The sequence below is a fragment of the Trichophyton rubrum genome (assembly GCF_000151425.1).
Source record: "Trichophyton rubrum CBS 118892 genomic scaffold supercont2.5, whole genome shotgun sequence".
Lineage (NCBI taxonomy): Eukaryota > Fungi > Ascomycota > Eurotiomycetes > Onygenales > Arthrodermataceae > Trichophyton > Trichophyton rubrum.
In genome coordinates this window covers 191,305-212,882 of record NW_003456424.1, presented here as the reverse complement: position 1 = coordinate 212,882, position 21,578 = coordinate 191,305, and the positions used below count along the sequence as shown (strand labels likewise).

The following is a 21,578-nucleotide window of genomic DNA, read 5'->3' as shown; positions in this document are numbered from 1 at the left end:
CTTCCTAAAAAAGACGACTAGCACTAGTGCCATGCAATCGATTGGCTAGGTGCATCCGTAAACAAGGCAAGCTGGAGCAGAAACTTCATCACTTCATCTAGATCAGATTACCTACTCAATCTGTAAGAAGTGTACTAAGGAAAGAGTGTAGTAATGCTAAACATGTAGACATCCATGGATGTTCGATCAAAGAGCATTAGAAAGCGAGTGTTGCTCTATAAAAACGACGAAACGAATGAGAAAAATGCATGAAACCCCAAAAATCAACGCCTTTTAGATGCATATGTCGCCAGAGTACATTAGCTGGGAAGATCAAGAGGAAAAAAAAGTGTTAGGAAAATATGATAGGAAAGCCAGATTAGAGCCTGTGTTCTGTGCTCATGCCATGGTAATGGGCAGCTGGATGTTTAACGAGTCCAGCTCGGAGTTTGTTGATGATGTAGGAATGAGAGGTATGAATGAGGAGTCGGAAACTGATGGTAGGAGGTTGGTATGATTTGACAAAGGAAAATTAAGGAAAAGAAACAAAAAGGAATCTTTCAAGCCTTAGACGACGGGACGGGCCTTGCCGAAGAATCTAGAAATGATTCCTCCAGTGGCTGATCCAACGGTCTTTGCACGTTTCTGTGGCTGTATCTCGGTTGAGAAGTTGATCGCATGACTCTTGGGCTTGGGGCGCATCATCTGGATGTCGACATAGCTGTAGGCCAAGTGAGAAGAGCTAGGACTCGTGCTGCCGTCGGCAACAACAACCTCATGAAAGGATGAGGCAGTGTTGATGCTGGCCGGCGTTCCTCGGGAGCTGGGAGTCAAACTGGAAGATCGGGACGAGGAGCCGTGGTTGGAGTCGGCGTGACCGAGAGCAGGCAGGTCGAGGACAGAAGGCGGGGAAATAGATCGACCAGATCGCTGCAGGGATTGCCGACGTTTATGACGAGCAATGCGGTCACTTGAATTGTCCGCGATCGAACGGGGAGAATCGTAGATGCCAGCTTGCATGCCATAGTCACTAGGGCCACGAGCAGGACTTTGGTCACGGGATGCCTGAGCTAGAGCTGCACGGACGGCAAGCTCTCGTTCACGCTCACGCTCACGCTCACGCTCCATCTCCATGTCACATTGAGCCTGGATGTGGCTGCGAATGGGAGCAAGGAAGGGTTCGAAGTGGATGAAGAGGTCCTCCTCGTTGACACGGGTGTCCCAGTCGAGCAGATAGAGAAGTTGGCGTTCCATCAGGTTGACTTCTGGCAAGGAGAAACCGAAGCCCTCATAACCTTTGACAAGGGTGTATCTAGACCAGTGCTTGTTCTTTGGGCTCGAGTCGTTGAGGTTTTTGGCAGCCAGAATGAGAGCAGCGAGGAAGATACGATGGGAAGTGCATCGCATGCCCTTGGCGACTGGCGGTAGCTTGTTCTTGAGACGTGCCAGGAAGACAAGAGATGTCATGAGAGTAGGGACCTCGACATGAGAACGGGTAACAAGAGAGAAGATGAACGACTCCAATGGTGGCAGGGGAGGAAGATGAGGCTCTTCAGCTGCCTTGAGATCGGGAGACGCTGGCGGCGTGAGAGTGCCTTGCTGGGTGACTGGTCCTCGTATAGCACGTTCCTCGCATCTAATAACCATAGATGATTGTCTAGCCAGGTAAGATATCATCTCGCATGAAACAGGCATAGAGATGAACTCATTGAGAGCTGCACGGTTAAGAGCAACGTTGGACTTTGCCATTTTGATATTGGGAGTAGTAGAAGCAGGAGTAGTTGGTATTGCTCGTAATATGCGTCCGTGTTTGAGACCAACCCGGTATCGTTAGATGTAGAGTGGTAGGAAGATAAAGGGGAGGGGGGTTGTTTGTCGAGTTGGAAAATGGATATAATGTTGTAAATTAAAGAAGCTTAGCAGTTCTGTCCTTCCAAGAGATTCCGGCCAGCGGAATAAAGCAGACAGGCTAATAAAGGGCAACCCGTAGAGAGTCGCGGTGTAAAGTAAAATAAAGTAGCAAGTAATGGCGGATCGATGATGTTATTCTGCTGCATCTGTTAGTTATGCCGGCGCTCAAAGGATGAATGAGAATGCATGCAAGAAGAGGCGGCCGGCCGACAGCCACACAGGGGGTAGTCCGCATGCCTGCATGTAGATGTATGGAGTTGTTCCTCGGCAGGCCGTGATGGGGGCAAAAAAGAGGTGAAAAGGAATGCATGCAAACGCCAGGGGTCGGCAGCACTTACTCAGATGTCCAGACAAGCTGATAAGAGCAAAGACGGATTTTCCGTCGCCAGGTCTCGATGAACGCCTCGTCGAAGCAGAAGCAGGGGGGTGAAGTCGCTGGCTTATTCAGATCTCTGCAAGAAGTGTAACCGACGGCCGGCGGAGTATTCCAGATACAGCGGACAGTATAGTCGACGATGATAAACCCAGGGCCAAAAAACCAAAAACAAAAATGCAAAATGCTTTTATGTGGTATGGGGGAAAATGAGATCTAATAAATGTATAAAAGAGATAAAGGTAAAGAGACTCGTGAGACGTATCAAACGCCTTCTGATGCAATATTATGTATGTGTGGGCAAAGCGAGGGAGGGAATAGGCATGTGGTTAGTTCTCGTGAAGGAGAAGCAACCAAAGAGAGCGAAGGAGGAGAACGGAAAGAAAATAATACAAGAGAACCTGCTTTAGTGATATAAAAGAAATGGAGGAGGCAGAGAGATCAGGAGGCAAGGAGGGGAGTGTGTGGTGCATGAATATATACCCTCACAGCGCCTCTTGGGGAAAGACAGCATGAACCTTCGAGAGGCAAAGAAAAGGCTGTATTCTGCCTGTCTCCCGTCGTCCACCCCTGGGCCCGGCGGTTGCTGATGCGTTAGCGGTCCCGTCGTGAGCTCGCCCATGACAAACGACTGGCCGAGAGAGGGCGCTGAGCACCTAACCGCCAGCCATGGATCAACGCAAGCGTTCTATTTCGAGGAAGCAACCCATGGGCGGGAAGCTGGACTGACCTCTTGCGTTCAAGAATACGCGCTCACATCTGCGATGATGTTACAAGGCCCCCTGACAAGAATAGCAGCAAATCCTCCTCTTTTCTTCTTTTTTCACAGGGCGAGCAGAGCGAAGAGCGAGCGAAGGCGAAAAAAGCAAAGGGAAGCAGAAGAATGAGGAGATCCACAGTGGCCAAGCTTCAAGCCAGACCAGCATGGCCAAATCATGCCTGCTCTGGATGCAGGTGAGGGCGCCAGTCTGAAGATGCAGGCCTTGCGGGCGAGATCATTCGTTAGTGGTCAAGCGTGAAGGGAAGATGCAGGCCCAATCACATCGTGCAGACAGACGGGCGTCAAGTGTTTCATGCATTGTTTGAGAATCTCTTCCTGGCCAGTCCTGCTTTGGTCGACGATGATGACTCTTTGGGGTCCTATATAGTTGGCTATTTTGGGCAGTTTTTTGGCGTTGCCTGATTGAGTTGTCGATGTTGATAGATGTCGATTTCCGCTTTGTGCGGGTTGAAAGCCCGGCGCATTCCTCAACTGTTGGTTACTTAGATAGCCATTAGATGCCCTCACTAACGCTGCCTAGGTAGGCAGTTGACTAACTAATTGGCCTCGCAGGGTAGAGTCTACTTAGTGTAGTTACTCCGAAGCCAGATGGATAGCATCAGACAGCCACTCCGTATGCTGTTATCATGTTGACTATTTTGACTTTTGGTCGTAAAATATATTCCGTTATCGTCTGTTCTCCGTCCAGGCCAGGCCTGTTTGCCTGCATCGTAATAAGTCGTATCCGGAATAAGTGGTCACTCTGGAGTTAGGTGTAGAGCGTGTATAACCCCTGCTCAACGAAACTGGCCGGCCAATCCATGAGCGTACTGCTGTTTGTGTCCTCCATTCTGCGACAAGCTTAGATGTTACGGGGAAAAGGGCCCGTGTCGTTGACAGCATGCATGAAGAATTTTTTTTTTTTTTTTTTTTTTTTTCATTTTATTTACTTTGGGTCTTGTCTGGTGGGTTTGATGCGACTGAGCATCCAGCATGAACCAACACGGCTTGGTTGGTGGTGGTTGACGAGCGACGTGGATGCCGCTGAGTCGAGAGACGCCCTTGTCATCGCAGTCGTGTTTTATCATGTGTTTCATCACGAGTCCTCGTCCTTCCTGGTGTGTTGTTCGTTCTCGCGGTCGCCTGTCGCCTGTCGTCTGTCGCTGTTCTCCTGATGCTGGACAATGTCATGGGAGCGGAGCCAAGCTTGTGTAATAGGAGGACAGCAGCGGCCGTTCTCCCGTTCCTCTAGGCCGTTGCATGCAGCTAGACATTAGTGTGTAACTCAGTACATCGGTGAACTGCTCGTCCATTATTCATGGTTAATCATAAACTCCATACGGAGTAACTTAGACAGCAGCGTAGTTGGTTGTGTTATATGTAGGAAGTTACTTGAGCTACTTGTCCGTCTCTTTGGTTGTTCGACTCGATCCTGGTGATGACCAAACTTGGGGCCAATAATAGCCGTAATCGCAGCCATAGCGAGAGACTCCCGTCAAGCCGAGGCCGTAGACTTAGTAAGAAGGCATCGGGCGTGCAAGGCTGTTATTTTTATGACATATTGGTTTGCTTTTGGCTCCTTTCAGTCCTTAACTGTTGGCTCCAAGGCTGCTTGGTTCATTGCTCTTTCGGATGCTCCGACTGCCTGTTCCTTCAGCGATTCTAGTTCCACCCAGGCGCTAACTCTGATCACAGAAATAGAACAGGCCGTTAACTAGTCAGTTATATAATTTGGTATTTTTATGCACCCTGGATGCTGGCCCTTGTCATTGCCATGACTATCACAGTCCCCACAACTGCATAAAATATCAACGCATACTCCATATGTATGTGTGCCCTTCACCCTTCTTCCAATTAAGGGAACGCAGCAAATAACTCATTTCCAGGCATGAAAGGGCATCTCTTGAATGATGGGGATGGAGTTGGAAGCATCATGATGATCTCGGCTTGTCGTACACCTTTCGGTAGCCGGAATCTGGCATCCAACGTGGATCTTCTAGCGAACGCCACAGTTTTTGAAAGCGGATTCACAGCATCATTTGGCCTTCCATCCGACCTATTGTTACTTAACTCGTTCTGAAACAAGGGTGCCTCGGAAGGAGTTTGGATCTGTGAGCGGCTCCATACAGAGCACGGAGCCTGAAGATCCGGCTGCGGGAGTTTTGATCACGGGTAGTCCCCAATGAAGGAACTGGCTGCATCCCTGCCCCTGTCCCAGGAGCTCTCGGCACCCTGGATACAGATACAGGCAACTGGTGCCGCCTGTTGGCGTTCAACGGCCTTCCTGACTGGTACGACTTCCAGTTCCGGCGTTAACGGGACAGAGAAACAATTGGGCAGCACCAGAGGCTTCGAAACAGGGAAGAACTAGGTCAAGGGAGCCTGCACATTTCGATAGCATCAGGCAAGTTGAAACCGCGGAATCGGATGGAATTTATGGAGTGCCAGTTGGTATGAGGCCTCTATGGCCCAGGCACGACTTGCCTTCCCGCCAACATGGGTGCCAACCTTCGCGTTTCGTCTTTTGTGATGGACCGTCCAGGCATTATTTAGACCGACTTCTATGCATGGCAAAGTCTGCCCGTCTCGGAGATCATGTAAGGCAGGTGAAATGGCCCCAGAAACGCTCTTCTTTTTTGTGACACTCGTAGCGAGCTAAGCAGGCACACATAGCCGGTATCTTTTTTTTTTTTTTTTTTTTTTTATGTCAAGCGTACCTTATCACAATGTTAGCATCACAGTGCAGTGAAGGATTTCTTTGCGGGAGGATGTTGCCTATTTGAGAGGCCTTATACTCTGCGTATCTGGCAGGATAGCTAAGTAACCGGTGGATCGACCCGTTGTCCCATCCACAGTCAGATGAATTACTTATTTACACGCCACCTTTGTCTGCCATGAAGCGCAAATCGCCCTTTCGGTCAAAATGGTGTATTTTTCATATCTTCCCGAGGCGGAGTGCATGTTATGTATGCATCATGATGACAACCAAGCGTGGTGGATGCTAGCAGGGTCATCTAGTGGTATCATCTAGAGCCGCCTGCCCCCTATCTGCTACCTACTATCCATCTCAAACGTCGAGGGGACAGGCAACAAGGGTTCACCCTATTAGGGTGACGGTAACGCGTCTTTGATGCCTTGATGTCAAGATGTTGTTTGATGTCTTGAGGTCCAAGCCATCCCTAACTGCTAACTAGTTAACTAACTACGTCATCGGCCAGCGAGTTGACAATTCGTCGACATCGAGTCCTCTCGCTTCCTTTATGCCTCTCTAGCCGCCCATGTTTCTTGGGCTTGACGATCCCAACAGATAACAAGAGTTATTAATATCACGGTTTGTTTCTTCAGGTTACGCTCTCTTGCGGCATAAAATAGCATGGCTAATTCACTGGTTAACTAGCCGTTGCCTGGGCTGCTCTGCTGTTGCTCAGCGCTTCGATGGGACCTCATCAACTAACTACATTCCACCAACACTATAACTCGGCCGAGCCAACGCCTAAGTGACCATGAGCCATAGATATGAAACTCCGGCTGAAGGAGAAACTGGTTGGAGAAGAATCATGCAGGTTCCATATAGCCAGCTGGAGATTGCTCAGCAATGCATCTTGCCCAAGCAGCGTAAAGTCCTGCTGCATCAAGGAGCTTTTCCCTCTTACAAACCCTATTCTTGGATCCCTTCTTGGAAGATAAAGTTGAATAACTACGTATGCAGAAGAAAGCTCTATCCCATTCTTTTGCATGGGGACCAGAGTATTTCTTGTCATGGCGAATAACACAGAAGGCATTGAAACCCCGGTAGAAGGAATAAACAAAGTCGCCTGCATTTCACGCCTACTTCCCCATTGCTGTATCATCCCCTTGATATGACATCTGGACGGAAGATACATTGGGATGATACTATGCACCCTTTCCCGGTCCATAGTAACATCCTGCATTTCTTTCTCTTCTCACCTGATTGCGTATTACCCTGGAGGGTAAAAGGCGGCTCCGCTTCCCAGCAGGAGAAGGAGTCAACCCTTGACCGTGTCCTCCATATCTCTCTGGGTCCATGATATCCCGTCTAGTGACCAAGCTCAGCTACTTGACCAGTCAGGCCTGGGGATGAGTCTCAATCAGCGCTTTGTACTCTAATCCACACATGCAGCGCTGTCGCCTCCTCTCCCGATAAATTAGATATCATCTGAGCCCACTACCCGCGTTTACTGGAATATCGCGCTAAATACTACAAATGGGTTAGTACACCATCGTTATGGAGAAGATGAGACGGATATGCGTTGGCCCTGCCTTCCAACTTCTAGCAACAGACTATTCTATTTTGCGGGGATATTCAACCAAAGCAGGTTGGTATTCCTTTTTGGGTGGCATTAATCGCCGGTTGCGAAATAAATTTGTGCTCCGTCAATATAAAATAGGAGAGGGGGCGATATGGCACGTCATCTAAATTACACGAGAACAGAAAATAGTCCAAAGATCTGGAGCTCAGGTACATACACAGGGGCGCTGTCCTGCGGGATAGGCTAGCTATATAATTTACTAGACGACGTGTGCGAGGACATTTCCCCTGATATTTCATGCGCGTTCAGGTACCTGTTGATCAATGGCCAGTAAGAGTACTGATATTCGACCCCTTTTGCCGTCCATCAAGTAAATCAGTGTCGATGCATCATGAAATTGACGCTGATCGGTGGTGAAGAAATTTGTTTTGAGCGTTGCGTTGCCATTGCACATTTGAATTTTGCCCTGTGAGACCTCTCACAGAAACAGCTGATCCGTGTAGACAATCTCCGCAACAGACTTCGACTTTCTCACTCCAAGGCTTGCAATGAACTAAGGAGAACAGTCAGAAGATTAAGAGTCGCACGGCAAGTATGTTGTTACACGACGTCGCCGGGTCGAGCACCGTCTTGCCATGACACGGAATCAGGGGTAGCAGCATCAACACCAAGAGGACCTGGTCGCTGGTGTTAAATAGCAGGCATTGAACCCTCCTCATCCTCATATCTCTTGCATCTTCAATATCATCCATTCACTCATTTTATTCTCCTACTATCCCAACTCCTTACTCACATTCATTCGTTCCTTACCAACCAAACTCCATCAAGGTGACTTTGCCGAATGCCAGCACCCACCTACCGATATAAAAATTACATGTATTAACAAAGAGATAGAATCTATCTACGAAAATGAAGTTCCAGACTGTCCTTGTCTTCTTTGCCGGTGCTTTGGCTCTTGCCGCCCCTATTGAAGAGCGAGACCTCCCTGTTGTTGGAACTCTTGGGGTAAGTCACTGTACCGATGGACACAACACGTCGTCAAGGCTGGAATCCGTGAAAATTAACGGGCTACTTTGCTAACCATTTCCTTAGAGTGCTACTACTCTTGCCGTATGTTATCAAGATCACTGATTGAGAAGCCAGCTATAGTTGAGCAGTCTGCTAACATGGCATTTTTGTCCCAATCAGAAATCAGCAAAAGGCGCTGTAAGTAAACACCGCACAAATCTTCAGGTCGAGACTTGCTGAACGATTATTCAAGGCCGGCAAGGTTGCACCATCTGCTGTTGACAATCTACCAGCTGGAGGCCTCGTAAAGGGTCTGCCATTAGCTGGAGGCCTCCTTGGAGGCGGTGCTGTAAGTTTTCCTAGGAAAGCCTTAATGGAAAGAACCCAAAGCGGAAGAACTGACACCCACTTTTATTTTCAATTTAGCAAGTGAGTAATTTTCAAGCATTCTAGACCTGCGTCAGATGGGTTTTGAAATCCTATCTGGCATCGGCGATATCACATCGCACTTTTGGTGGGTGTCAAACAAAACAAGCATTTACTGACAGCAAAACCGTGACGCATAGTAATTCAGTGAACGGTATCATGAGTGACTTTGCCGGAAAAGTCATGGATTCCTGGGCTTCCCTTCTTGTTATACCTTTTTTTTAGTGTCTATGGTGAATTGCTTAAACATCTTGCAATGCGGAAACTGGCCAATTCGGAATTCTGGTAAGATGACTCCCGCCCGCCTTGAAGATTTCCCTTCATGGTTTAACAGATGGGAAGATAGATCATTTAGGCCTTGGGTTTCCTTGGGTGGCTTTTCGGATAATAATGGGTGGAATGCGATCATGCAGAGGATATACTAGCAGTTCATCATCAGATACGCCATAAATCATTTTAGTCAGCCACAGCTGTCTTGTCTTCATCTCCTGAGATTTAAGCTTGTCTTTCCAGTATTTCAATTATCGCAAGTTCAAATAATTAATCCCCGCCTACCTAGGTAGGTTAGGTAGCGTCCAAGTCACGTGTAATGAAGATTCTGGTGACCAATAACATGCACCTGATGACCTGTTTTATATCTTGGCACTCGTGGGAAAAGCGCGGGAATAATAAAAGCGTAATACAAAGGCGTGGTAGTTTCTCAAGTGTTGCTTATCTCGGTCAATGTCGACAGAATTTATTCTGATACCCCAAGCCAGTTATGTCTGCTTCAGCAGCAGAGCCGGAAAGGGGGCAGTGTCGAGATGGAGCTCTGGGCCAAATCGAAGACATTGAAAAGCTACCACAGGATTCTCCTTCGGCTGAAAGAAAGGAGCCAACATCGATATTTAGGGGCCTGGGTATTCTAGACAGATATTTGGCCCTATGGATCTTTCTAGCGATGACAATCGGGATAATACTCGGAAATTTTGTTAATAACATAGGACGTTCTTTACAGAAGGGTGCCCTTGTGGGGGTTTCGCTACCAATTGGTGAGTTATCCATGCTTCTCAACCTTGATTGTTGGGCCGAGACCATCTTTTGTAGCCTTTATTTGATGACTAGGTCGAGGTTGATACTAACCGGTACTTTTACGAAGCCATCGGATTGCTCGTCATGATGTACCCAATTCTGTGTAAAGTGCGCTTCGAGTCTTTGCATCAAGTGTTCAGAACTCGTGAGATATGGATTCAAATGGCTTTTAGCATATTCATAAACTGGATAATTGCTCCATTCCTGATGGTAAGAACATGCTGACCTGAGCTTAAGCGGCCGAGAAACTTGCTAATGTATCCATTTCAAAGCTGGCGCTTGCGTGGGCGTTTCTACCAGATAAACCGGAATTGCGAGAGGGGTTGATTCTGGTTGGTCTAGCAAGGTGCATTGCCATGGTATACCTCCGATTCGCATCTCCTAGTGCGCATGTCTGCTGACTATCCCCGCTCAGGTTCTCATTTGGACGGGCCTTGCAGGAGGGGACAATGAATATTGTGCGATATTAGTCGCTATCAACTCGTTACTGCAGATGGTACTTTTTGCTCCCCTTGCGCTATTATTTATCAAAATAATTAGCCATTCAGAGGGCACAATCCTGCTGTCCTATTCAGTCGTCGCAAAGAGCGTTGCTGTGTTCTTAGGAATACCTCTTGGTGCTGCCATAGTCACCCGATTTACACTGCGGAACGCTGCGGGGCCTGTCTGGTACGACAATACATTCATCAAGTGGCTTAGTCCTTGGTCCTTGATTGGGCTGCTGTTCATCATTCTGGCACTTTTCGCGTCCCAGGGAAAGCAGGTTGTTGATCAAATTGTATCCGTGGTTCGAGTTGCTGCACCTCTTCTGGTATATTTCATCATTGTTTTCTTCAGCACGTTATACATCACTTATCGGCTGGGCTTTGGATACCAATTGTCAACCACACAGAGTTTTACCGCGGCGAGTAATAACTTTGAACTTGCTATCGCGGTTGCGATCGCGACGTTTGGTGCTGATAGTAGCCAAGCGCTGGCATCCACTGTTGGTCCGTTAATAGAAGTCCCTGTGCTGCTAGGTCTGGTCTATTTTGCGCGATTTGTCGCCAAAAGGGTAAGTTGGAAACCCTAGAGACGGTACTGAGTTCTGAATTTGTGATAGCGAGCATTTTGTTCGATTTTTAGCAACTGTCGCCTATAGAAATATAGAAAAAAATGTAGTTCATAATTTCGACTTCCCGCATCATCAACACGCGAAAATTCAAAAGCGTTAACCCTTAAAATATCTGTCCTTATTGACAAGCGAGACGTAAACAGCAGAAGCGCGCTTCTACGCGGTTAAAAGACGCCAGTGATAAATATGACTAAGCGATTATATCACGTGAATATACCAAACTTTAATTTAGGGCGGGCTTATCGATAACAAAAATCTTCCCCCCCTCCCCCCCCCCCCCCCCGATAATTATGATTAATGAGCAACACTCGAAGTGATAAAAAAGAGGTGACTCGCGGAAGAGCAAGAAGAAACAAGACATAACCATGCCTCCAATCTTATGTTTCAACTGCAAAGCTGCGCGAGCAGTTATAATTCGACCGAAAAACCGCCATAAGCTATGCAAAGATTGCTTCCTTACCATTTTTGAAACAGAAACCCATCAAACAATCACAAACGGCTCGCTGTTCGTCCCCGGTGAACGGGTTGCTATTGGTGCGAGTGGTGGAAAAGATAGTACTGTTCTTGCTTCTGTCTTAAAGACATTGAATGAGCGATATAATTATGGCCTTGACCTGGTTTTACTTTCTATTGACGAAGGTATAAAGGGCTACCGTGATGATAGTCTGGAGACGGTAAAGCGAAATGCGGTTCAATACGAAATGCCACTGGAAATAGTCAGCTATGGAGAACTATATGGTTGGACAATGGACCAGGTTGTTGCGGAAATTGGAAAAAAGGGTAACTGCACATACTGTGGTGTCTTTCGACGCCAGGCTCTTGACCGTGGCGCTGCAAAACTGAATATCAAACACGTCGTTACCGGACACAATGCCGACGATGTTGCGGAAACGGTTATGATGAATTTACTACGTGGTGACCTTCCTCGTCTTGCACGTTCGACCAGCATAATTACGGGATCGGCCGCCAGCGATATCAAAAGGAGCAAGCCTTTGAAATATGCGTATGAAAAGGAGATTGTCCTATATGCTTACCATAAAAAGCTTGATTACTTCAGCACTGAGTGCATATATTCCCCAGAAGCGTTTAGGGGGAGTGCTAGGACCCTTATCAAGGATCTGGAGAGAATTCGGCCTAGCGCTATTCTCGATATTGTCCGGAGCGGGGAGGATATGGCTAAGTTGGTGCCAGCTGAGGTATGTGGAGGCACCGGGTGCTCATCCATAAAATCCAATGGAGTTGATGAGCTCTCTACAGGTGGTTGTGGAAGTCAGAATGGAAGAAGCAGTGGCGGAGAAATGGCAGATATGGAGAAAAAGCTCACCGAAGATGAAGACGCTAAGTCTCGCGAGGTCGAGATATCACTATCTTCTCTGCCAAAGAAACCCGGGAAATCTATCTCGACACATCCGTCTGTAGCAATCCAGAGCCGTGACAAGAGGCAAAAGCCCCTAAAGACCCAAACGATAGGACAGTGTGAAAAATGTGGTTATATGTCGAGTCAAAAAATATGCAAGGCGTGTATGCTTCTCGAAGGACTGAATAAAAGTCGGCCAAAAACAAGTGTGGAACTTGTTGGGGTCGAGGAGGAGGAAGGAAGTTCGACATTAATGAGACAAATGGAAGGCCTTCAACTATCTGGAAGCTGAGAATCAAGAGCACTTTCTCCCTGATTATGAGACCCGATAGCCTGCCATGGAGATACTACACTTCAACTTCAATACACTTCGCCAGCCTCTTTTATTCCCAGCCAAAAATTGGTAAGGCTAATACAGGAACTGGTAGTGAGGCCAAGGAAAATTATCAACCGGGACATCTACAGGATATCAGACGTCATTTCAAATGGCATATTTTAATGTGCCAATCGTCCCCTTACCAGAGTTAGCGTCTATCAGCCGCTTCGCAACGAAACTATATCCCGAGTTATGGCAGCTTTTACCGTCTATATGTCACAAATTGGTTAACTCGCACGGCTGCTAATACTATCACATTGATATAGCATGTCAAAGAAGTTCAGATCAGCTGTCCAAAGCTAGATATGCCTACTTTTTCACCTGTCACGAGAGACCCCAGCAGATATATTGGTTAGGAGCTGAAACTAGAAGGGTTAAATACAAAGAAACGGAATAATAAAACAGAATGACCGTATACGTCAAAGCGTTGGAGCCTCCCAATTGGCCCTCTTGAGCCTCATAATAGCGCATTGTTTTTGTGGGAGGGCAAACTCTCCTTCCTTATAGAAGCCCGCTTCGATAAGGCTGGAAAGAAACCTGTTGGAAAGTCGTTAGTTGGTTGGAAGCGTGTATATAACAATCAAGGCCATTACTTACTCATCGTCATCAACTCTGGGTCCGACAGCAATAGCTTGGGTTCTGTTGTCTGCTAACAAACAGTAATGGATAAGTGCGTTTAGCCACACTTGGGTTTGATGAGGCCTTCTATCTTCCTCATCCAAAACTGTACATCGAATACCACGGTCAAAATCGTCAACAAGGACAGGCAACGGTCGCTGGACGGACCCCTCTTTGACCCAGAATATCTCAAAATATCCAAACGGCTTGCCGTTCCAACATCCTAGTGCAGGAAATAGGTGCTTAGAGGTAAGGCGAGCCTTGATAAACTCCTCTTGAGTATTAACCGGTCCACCTGAACCCCATATTTCCTTAGATTTCGGTGTGTTTAGTATCGTATGCAGAAATTCAAGGTCTGATCCCCGAGGTTTGAGCACCAGGGGCTTGATACTTTCGAGCATGTTATTGTGGTTGATGCACAACGCCCTATGGTATCGGCCTAACGCAGTCTCCTCCGTATCAGGCGGCGAATGTGTAAAAAGGCTCGGAACACGGAATGATAGTGTTTTCTGTAGACTAGGGATGTGGCGGATGTAAAATGTTTCGCCCTGGCGAGGAGGTTTTTGACGGATTGGATGCCGAAGCCACCCATCAAGCATGACCCATTGGGTTGGTGGTGGAGGAAAATAGGATGGTACATGGCCACTGGAATAAAACGACCCAAGAGGAGCAGGGGAAGCGGACATTCGATTACTTCGGCCTCCGCTGCTGTAGCTCTCTGCCGGTGAGCTAGTCCCTGAACGAGATGGCGATTCTGACTTCGGAGTCATATCAGGCGTAAGAGAAAACAGAAATATATGAGGATCAATCTGCCAAAAGCTCCTGCGGCTGACGAACATGTCCAGCTTTTCTGGAGGACCATTTGGGTCCTCAAGCCCAACGATTGAGTCTTCTGTTGTGACCAGGCCCATCCTCTCCAGTTTGAGCAATAAGTTCCGGCCCTTAAGAAGCCCCTCATGCCTGATATGCACCACCCATTCCCCCCTTGGTCGAGCTCGTTCTGGGACTGCAGCTGACTCTTTGGTAGTGAGACGGCTACTCGGTGCCGCTTGGTGAAAGTACCAATATAAGGTTGACCAAAGAATTAGTGCAAGTTGACATGTTGCGATGGATTTCGGTACAACAGCTTTACTTGAAGCAAAGTGAATTGATGATATAAAGAAATAGTCGCTGTCTAGGGTTGGGTGGGTGTAACGGTTTGACTCCCATTCGAATGGATTCTTGTCTTCGTTTTTGGGGGTTTCGTCGAAATAGTCATCAGAATTTGCCTCAGCTTTGGAGGTCTTAGGCTCACGCAGTGAGTTTATCACTATTGACCATCCTGACGGTAAAAGGCTCCCTTCGCTCGAGTTAAGTTTAGCAGCCTTAAAGGAGAATCCTCCAAAGACTGGGGTTACATTGAGCGTGTAACCATCAGGGAGGAGGATAGTAGTGGGTGTAGGCATTATTTCATATGAGCATAGATTTAGCCTTTGGGACGAAGCATGAAAATTGCAAAGAAGTAGTATTCGCTGGAATATGGCATAGTGGAATGTCCGTGTTGCTGCATGAAGCAAAACCGTATGTGTCTCCCCGTTCACGTTATATATATGTCGTGTTTGAATATGGTCTTGACTCCGGGGTCCGATGATATCAATATTCCGAGTTTGGTTATGATGCAAGAGTTCCGCTGAAAAACCTTCTTCAGCCTCGGTCCAGAAATTCGGGGTTCTGCTGAATTGAATGGAGCAATTCAACAGAGGCTCTATTGTGGTTCAACCTGTGTGAATCAAGCGGTAAAGAGATCCCCCTTAAGCGTCAGACAAGGTACTAAATGCAGCTGCTATGTATTTATAGCCAATATATCCAAACATATATGTGCTAATGATTGCAGCCGATATCGATTCAGCTGCCAAAGTGCAGGGATAGTGTTGCTTCCCTAACTACCGTATTGCACGATGACATAGTTCTTTACCAAGAACGAGATCCAACACTCCTAATCGAACACTCATAATGACACCCTTCTTTAGTCCGGTCCAAAAAATCACCTTTCGGAAATTCGCCACTCTCGGCGAAATTATCCGCCATGATAAGCTCTCCAACCTCCACAAGGCACAGGGGTCAAGTTCGGCCTGGATTGTTTCCCCTGAGTCTTCGAGGCAAGATTTGAGTGTATCCTCCATCACGCACGGCTCCACGATTCGTACATAACTGGGGCCTGGCAATTATTACGGACCCGGCAAACCTCCGTAGCGTCCTTTAGGATGCGGGGATCCAATTCGGTAATGTTTGGCCGACACGACCCTGCGGCAGTGATAAAATCGACCCTTTGCGCCTGTAGATTATGTAGAGTGTAAGTATTCCGTAAGAAATACTCCGTAGTGGGATATCTATAGAACTGCAGCAGAATATCACGTCTGCTTTGGTGACGCTGTTTATCAGATCTCCTTCATAGCCTTTAAACCCGGGGCTAACGGCTGAGAATTTGACATCAGATCATCATTGTATCTGAGAGAGAAAGAGAGAGTATATGTCTTCTAAAATCTTGCTAGTACGATAAAATGAACGGTTAAATATGTCGACGTTCTTGGATTGGGATCTGAGGAGAAGCAATGCAAGGCATATATATCACTATGCCAAAAAGCGAGTCGACCAGCCGTGAAAATGGTAATATTTTCGAACTTTTGCCACCTTCCGAAAAGGAGCAATGAGCATAAGGCTGCTCTAAATGGAACAAATTCCTCAATATTTATAAGGGCTATTAGCATCCCAGATGCGTTCGTTTTTGTGAGATATCCGGATCTGGGACCTTGAGTACACTCGATCCGGGGGTTAGGCCTGCGATTAGTGGTTAAAGACGGCACCTTTAATCTCCCTTGGAGAGCGTGCAATTGAGAAACATATTGGTCCAGATAATGTGGATATAATCGATTTTTGATAGCTTCTTGGATTTGAAGCCCTGGGGAAAGAGAGCGGGACAGGCTTGCTTCGCCTTCTCACCCCTCGGTCCCCAGGGACATTCAACATCTCGAACCCCGTGGCTTCTCCCAAGACTAGGGGCAACAAGACCGAGTCAAGTCCATCTTGCCTTCGAACCACAATTTGCCGCTACACTTCACGGCCCGACTCGAAGCCGAGCCTTCTGCTGCTTATGGAATAATTCTACACTTTGCCGCAGTGCCCGGAATTTCTAGAATCTCGCTGATCTAAGGATAGATGTAGCGCACATCTCCACCATTAAAAATCGTTTAAGACATCTTGACCGGTGGTGGTGGGTACAGTATCCTAGCTAGTTACCGAGACATTCGCGCCACGGATCAAGATGCTTGCTTTGGATATTGCTCGCTACCGGCTAGAGAGTTATGGTGACTAAGTAGCTTCAAGGCACAACTCGAACCGTGGTTCAAAGGGGACTCCTAGACTCCTTTATCCGTGGAGAAGTTCCAGGCTCGCTTCCATATTGGAGACCCATGCCTTTGTGCGACGTCTTCAGTCGCTTCCGCTGGTTATGCTGGAACTCGCGCGATTTCCACAAGGACACGTTCACAGGGCGGAGAGAGACCCGAGAGAAGTCGATGAAATGCTGTCACTTCCGATGTAGATAGTTTCCGCGGGGAGCTGTGTTTCACGACCGTTGACGAGTTGTGCTGGCAGTCTGCGGACTTGCGTCTCCGCCTTGCTCTGATCCTCATCTGGCATCTCGTCGTATTCCTCGCGCGCTTGGGAAAGGGACAAAGCGCAAGCCAAGACCGCGTTAAGCTTAAACGGCTGTTGAGCCCCATCTTGCTGGCCCGCGGCTGTTCCTTGAAGTGGAGGCCGGCCAGTGAAGAGACAAGCAAGCCCTGGAGATATATAAAAGAGGAGAACTGCTCCAGCCAGGACGTTAAATTTTCTGGAAAATGTCACTCAGGTTATTACCGGGTCTCTTCGCCCGTTTCCTGCCTCTCGTTTTTCTCATCTCTTGTTGAATCTCTCCACTTCCCAGCAACTGCTGAACAAGCAGCCATCATGTCCTGGCCGTTATCTCCCTCGACATCAACGTCTTCTCCCCTGGCTTCTCTGCCATCATCTCCTTCTTCCCGTATATTTCACATATACAATTCATTCCCGGTGCATTACAAGATATCGGACCCGCAGAAACGGCCTCTATACCACGTCGACAACTCGTACTTCACTCCAGGAACTCCTGACCTAAGCCTCTACCGGGGTGAGGATAAAAAGGGACACTTGGCTGCCGTTTGCAAATTTGTCTTATTCTCAACGTGCTCGAAGATTGGATTGATGCCTAAACCGCAAAAGAGCTATTACGACCGTTTTAGCAACGATGTATTCGAGATCGGCCATGTCAGCACAAGTGCCGAAGATATGACATGGGAAGATCTGACGCGGGAAAGTCGTGACCATTCAACGTATAGGTTTGAGATGGAGCTTCTAGTGCAAAGCATGAGGCGGGGGCCGGAGCTTGGACGTCGTGCCTTTGTCTGGAAGAGGACTCATTCGATGGGAGTGGAATCATCGAAACCTTCCAAGCTAAGTGCGTGCAATTATAAGCTTGTTGACGAGGAGACTGGGAAAATCATGGCTGTTATTGCCAATAACGGACTGAAAAGCATGAATAAGAAGGGAAAGATTGAGTTGTTTGACACAGCAGAGTATGCTTTTGCAGGGGAGCAGCTGGATATCATGATCTTGATGACCGGGATCGCCCTTTTAGAAAAGGAGAGGAGACGAAGAGCACAGCGCAGGTATGATTATTACTGAGCTGATAACTAGTTAGCCTGGCTGGCTGGCTGGCCAGGGTACAGAGGCCGTTTACCCGCATATGACACCCGCTGAAAAGACAATTACTCCATGATTTATGGATTTTTGAGCAAAGCGTCATTGAATGATGCTATATCTGAGTATATCCCGAGGTTTGACAGGCTCGACTTCGATGGACTCTATTTTATTCTAGGGGTTAGTTAACTAGCTATGTCCAATCACTGAAGAGCACTCATAGATGCTCGCTTAACTATCCTACGAGCTCTAAGCCATCCTTAATCTACCTGAACAAGCGCTATCTTGAAGAATCCCCTGTCCTTTGTAATATAAACTGGAAAGACAAATAGAAGAGAGGTGTATATGCAAAGCATTCAATTGACAGAACCAGTAGGTTTCGAATTGTCTCCAAGTCCAGGTGCGTGTGATTCACGAAAATGGCATTTCTTTCTTTCGCGGGATAGCTGGCTGATTCTTTGACCTAGTTCTCGTCTGTTGATACCCCATCTCTAAGGGTCATGGCCCAAAAGTGTGCAAAGCCCCCGGCAGCAGGATACCTATCGGTAGCAATCGGTAGGGTCAGAGTCAGAACCTACCTGGGTAGTGTGGTGGCATACTCACTTCAAAATGGCATGACCAACCGTGGTCGGACATACATTCCCCTACAGACCTGCTAAACTCGTCCCAGCGCAAGTATCCAGATATGATTCACCGCTGGGACAAGTCGACTTAACTAGTTCCAGCCCTTGATAGGAGAGCTGGCTGGTGTAACTAACGCCCAACAAACTAGTTAACTAGTTAGTTAGTTACCTGCCACATCGACACTAACTCCGTCCTTTGCTGCAAACAAGAAGAGCCGTGGGCACTATACCCGTAGGTACTCGACTGGGATTATCAGCCCGGAGTGCAGGTAGCCTCAGGTGCCTACGTGGATGTTGGGTGACGCTGGGATTACGGCTATAGCCATGCAGGCACGAGGGCGAGAAGGCCAGGAAGACTGTCACCACTTTTGCCTCAAATTCGTGACTGTGGTCAGAAGGACAGAAGCATGCGGCCTCTTAAAAACTGCAAGTATATGGATATCACATCATGCATCGGTTAGAGGCAGCTAGGCTCACATTAGATTATATATTTAGGATGCAACCGATCGGCAAGGTGTGGTTCTATGCATTCGTCCGAAGGTGCTTCGTCGCCTTTGGGGGTTAAAGGCCCAGCATCTCCAGATACCAATCCCTCCTTGGGTTTTCATGCACCTGTTCACATGGGCTCCTTGCCAACGACAGGAATCAACCCACACTTGATGGCCCAAGATAGCTAACTATTAACCATCTAACCAGCAGCAATCTGGTAATTGCAAAAGTGTAAAAAAGTGGGGAGTGGAAGGACCATAAATTGGGAATGTGGCTTCTGCAAAGGCTTCTGCATACAGATATTCCCCGTTTCTTCACTCAATCACCAAGAGGATTGATTTTCTCCTATTCAAATAAGCCACGAATTTTAATCATGGCTACGTGGTTAGATCTTTAAATATAGAAAAGGAAAAATCGTACTGGGTTGCTGAACAGAGTTAGCAGTACTTATAACCGGCGCCATGGCTAAGTTGATATACCAAATAATGCCTTCAACTGCCCTATTCACAACCATTGCCATCATCTTTTTTGCCTGAAGGCATCTAGCAACTGGCTGAAAGTCCAATTGAGCCCGATTTTTCTTTATATCAAAATGACGATTGACTATACCTCGAAGGGAGATATTTCGCATACCAGCTATTATGACTCCGTTTACATGGCAAAGGCTCTCGATTCAGCATTAGACATGGATTTCGAGGGATTCGACGATGGAAAACTGTATTGGGACATGTTCCTGAGACTCGACCGACCCCAGCAATCTCCTACGGATCCCACTATCGTCTTGGATATTGGAGCAGGCTCGGGCCGTATTTTCCGCAAAATGGCGTCAAAAGCAGCTAAATCAGGCGAAGACCTGAGTGATGCCAGATTTATTGGGCTCGACAAGTCTGCTTCCATGGTTGAGCGAGCAAAAAGCAGGGCTTCTGAGCTTTCTAACGTTGGCAGCGTCACTTGGATTGTGGGCGATGCGAGCGACATGCTCGCTCAGCCAGACCTTTCTCAACTCAGAGGGCAATTGAGCTTTGTTCTCTGTGCAGATGGGGGGATCGGCTATATTGAGGGTGAAGCCAACATATATGCCTTCTTCTACCATATCGCCAAGTTATTACGCCCCGGGAGCGGTAGAGCTTGTATCTCTCTTCTGGAGTTCCAGGTAGCTGGAGCATACAAAGACGGTGTGGTTCCAAGCACTTACGATGAATCTACGGAATCCATGGACGAATATAGCAAGGGTTCCTCGTTGTCCTTTAAACCTATCTTCCACCGCGAGTACGTTGAGGATGGTCACCATGTGGGACGGCTCGATACAGAAATATCAAAGGTAGATAAGGAGGGCAACAAGACAGTTCTTGAGATCTGCCATTATACCCACCGATTTCGTATCTGGAGCGTTGAGGACATGATTCAGACGGCAGAAAAGGCAGGGCTAAAGCATGTTGAGACTATCGACTGGCAGCGGATGCAGCATTTTGTGTTCACGGCACCTGAGGCGAACTAGCAATCGTCCTGGAACGTTCAGCATGTAGATATATGGCAAGCAGCTCTGTATCCAAGTCATTTTTATGCGAGCTTCAACGTAACTAGTAGATGCACAATGATAGGAATTACGCTTCCGGGAAGGAACCCAAATTTAGCTATTCCGAGGTGAAAATAAATAAATAAATAAATAATAGATAAATAGATAAATAGTGATTAGAATATATAGACAACGCTTACGCCGGGAAGATGAAACGAAGAGAAAGAAATAAAACAAAGGAAAGAATCATAAGCGTTTAAACTATGACCACATATCTTCGTCACTCTTAACTAGGTCCTCTTCCATCAACACTCTAGGCCCGTCCCGTTTCTGTCTTTGCTTCCGCTCCTGGCGGGTGACAACATGGCTGGGCGTTAGGGGTGTAATGGGGGTAAAGGGCATATATGGGCTGTAAGGCGTTCGAGGAACACCAGTTCGTGGTCCATGCAAAAGACTCGTCCTTCGCTCAACGATGGTGGTCTTAGTGGATGGTGCGCTCATGGGGCTATCGTAAGCAACGCGGAACGGCAGTGGAGGTGTGCTGTGAGCTGTATTGATGTTCAATGATGGAGGAGTAGGGCGGAATTTGCGGCTATCTAGTGACTCCTTGCTGGGAGGAGAAGTGAGGAATGATGGGGGAGGTGCCGTGCTGGGCTGAGGAGAGTTCAATTTTGCTTGTTCATGGGGAGTCAAGGGAGGAGGTCCTGGATTATAAGTGCGAGGTGAGAGGGGTTGTCTATCAGGGTAGTCTCGAGAATTCAGTTCGGGTGAGCCCATGGGAGATGAAATGTGAAGGCCTCGTATAGAGCTACGGCCAAGTAGCTTCTTTGGCGAAGATGCGGAGTTCTTAGATCGGGAACTGAGGAAAGAAAGCTGCGAGAGTCTCGAGAACCTCTCCGTTCGTGGTGAGATGGGCGATTCTTTGGATGCT

The 21,578-nt window shown here is 47.5% G+C and overlaps 9 protein-coding genes across 9 annotated transcripts in view; 4 read left to right on the top strand and 5 right to left on the bottom strand.

Moving 5' to 3' along the window:
• On the bottom strand, nt 1-2,094 carry TERG_04793 (uncharacterized protein). The gene has a single exon (XM_003234153.2). It carries the CDS (start codon nt 1,726-1,728, stop codon nt 547-549), a length of 1,182 nt encoding a protein of 393 aa, XP_003234201.1. The 5' UTR covers nt 1,729-2,094; the 3' UTR covers nt 1-546.
• Nucleotides 2,095-6,493: 4,399 nt separating this feature from the next.
• TERG_12189 (uncharacterized protein) lies at nt 6,494-6,955 on the bottom strand (the record flags this gene model as incomplete). The annotated part of the gene is made up of 1 exon (XM_047751184.1): nt 6,494-6,955. The coding sequence occupies one exon, from the start codon at nt 6,953-6,955 to the stop codon at nt 6,494-6,496; it is 462 nt and encodes a 153-aa protein (XP_047606411.1).
• Nucleotides 6,956-8,203: 1,248 nt separating this feature from the next.
• On the top strand, nt 8,204-8,953 carry TERG_04791 (uncharacterized protein; the record flags this gene model as incomplete). The annotated part of the gene is made up of 5 exons (XM_047748325.1): nt 8,204-8,299; nt 8,387-8,404; nt 8,483-8,500; nt 8,556-8,651; nt 8,756-8,953. The coding sequence occupies 5 exons, from the start codon at nt 8,204-8,206 to the stop codon at nt 8,951-8,953; spliced, it is 426 nt and encodes a 141-aa protein (XP_047604304.1).
• Nucleotides 8,954-9,467: 514 nt separating this feature from the next.
• TERG_04790 (arsenical-resistance protein) lies at nt 9,468-10,871 on the top strand (the record flags this gene model as incomplete). Its single annotated transcript, XM_003234150.2, has 4 exons — nt 9,468-9,759; nt 9,867-10,009; nt 10,072-10,158; nt 10,215-10,871. The coding sequence occupies exons 1-4, from the start codon at nt 9,489-9,491 to the stop codon at nt 10,869-10,871; spliced, it is 1,158 nt and encodes a 385-aa protein (XP_003234198.1). The 5' UTR covers nt 9,468-9,488.
• Nucleotides 10,872-11,278: 407 nt separating this feature from the next.
• Nucleotides 11,279-12,562, top strand: TERG_04789 (cytoplasmic tRNA 2-thiolation protein 1; the record flags this gene model as incomplete). The annotated part of the gene is made up of 1 exon (XM_003234149.1): nt 11,279-12,562. One exon carries the CDS (start codon nt 11,279-11,281, stop codon nt 12,560-12,562), a length of 1,284 nt encoding a protein of 427 aa, XP_003234197.1.
• Nucleotides 12,563-13,239: 677 nt separating this feature from the next.
• Nucleotides 13,240-14,709, bottom strand: TERG_04788 (uncharacterized protein; the record flags this gene model as incomplete). The annotated part of the gene is made up of 1 exon (XM_003234148.2): nt 13,240-14,709. One exon carries the CDS (start codon nt 14,707-14,709, stop codon nt 13,240-13,242), a length of 1,470 nt encoding a protein of 489 aa, XP_003234196.2.
• Nucleotides 14,710-17,078: 2,369 nt separating this feature from the next.
• Nucleotides 17,079-18,034, top strand: TERG_04787 (uncharacterized protein). The gene has a single exon (XM_003234146.2). The coding sequence runs from the start codon at nt 17,252-17,254 to the stop codon at nt 18,002-18,004; it is 753 nt and encodes a 250-aa protein (XP_003234194.1). The 5' UTR covers nt 17,079-17,251; the 3' UTR covers nt 18,005-18,034.
• An 8-nt stretch (nt 18,035-18,042) lies between these two features.
• TERG_12188 (uncharacterized protein) lies at nt 18,043-20,782 on the bottom strand. The gene has a single exon (XM_047751183.1). The coding sequence runs from the start codon at nt 20,107-20,109 to the stop codon at nt 19,783-19,785; it is 327 nt and encodes a 108-aa protein (XP_047606410.1). The 5' UTR covers nt 20,110-20,782; the 3' UTR covers nt 18,043-19,782.
• A 126-nt stretch (nt 20,783-20,908) lies between these two features.
• TERG_04785 (uncharacterized protein) overlaps nt 20,909-21,578 on the bottom strand; it is a gene marked incomplete at its 3' end in the record, with an annotated part of 1,644 nt that continues 974 nt past the window's right edge. Inside the window, exon 2 of the mRNA XM_047748324.1 lies at nt 20,909-21,506. Coding sequence (XP_047604303.1) covers nt 20,909-21,506 — 598 coding nt within the window. The remainder of the gene's footprint in view (nt 21,507-21,578) is intronic.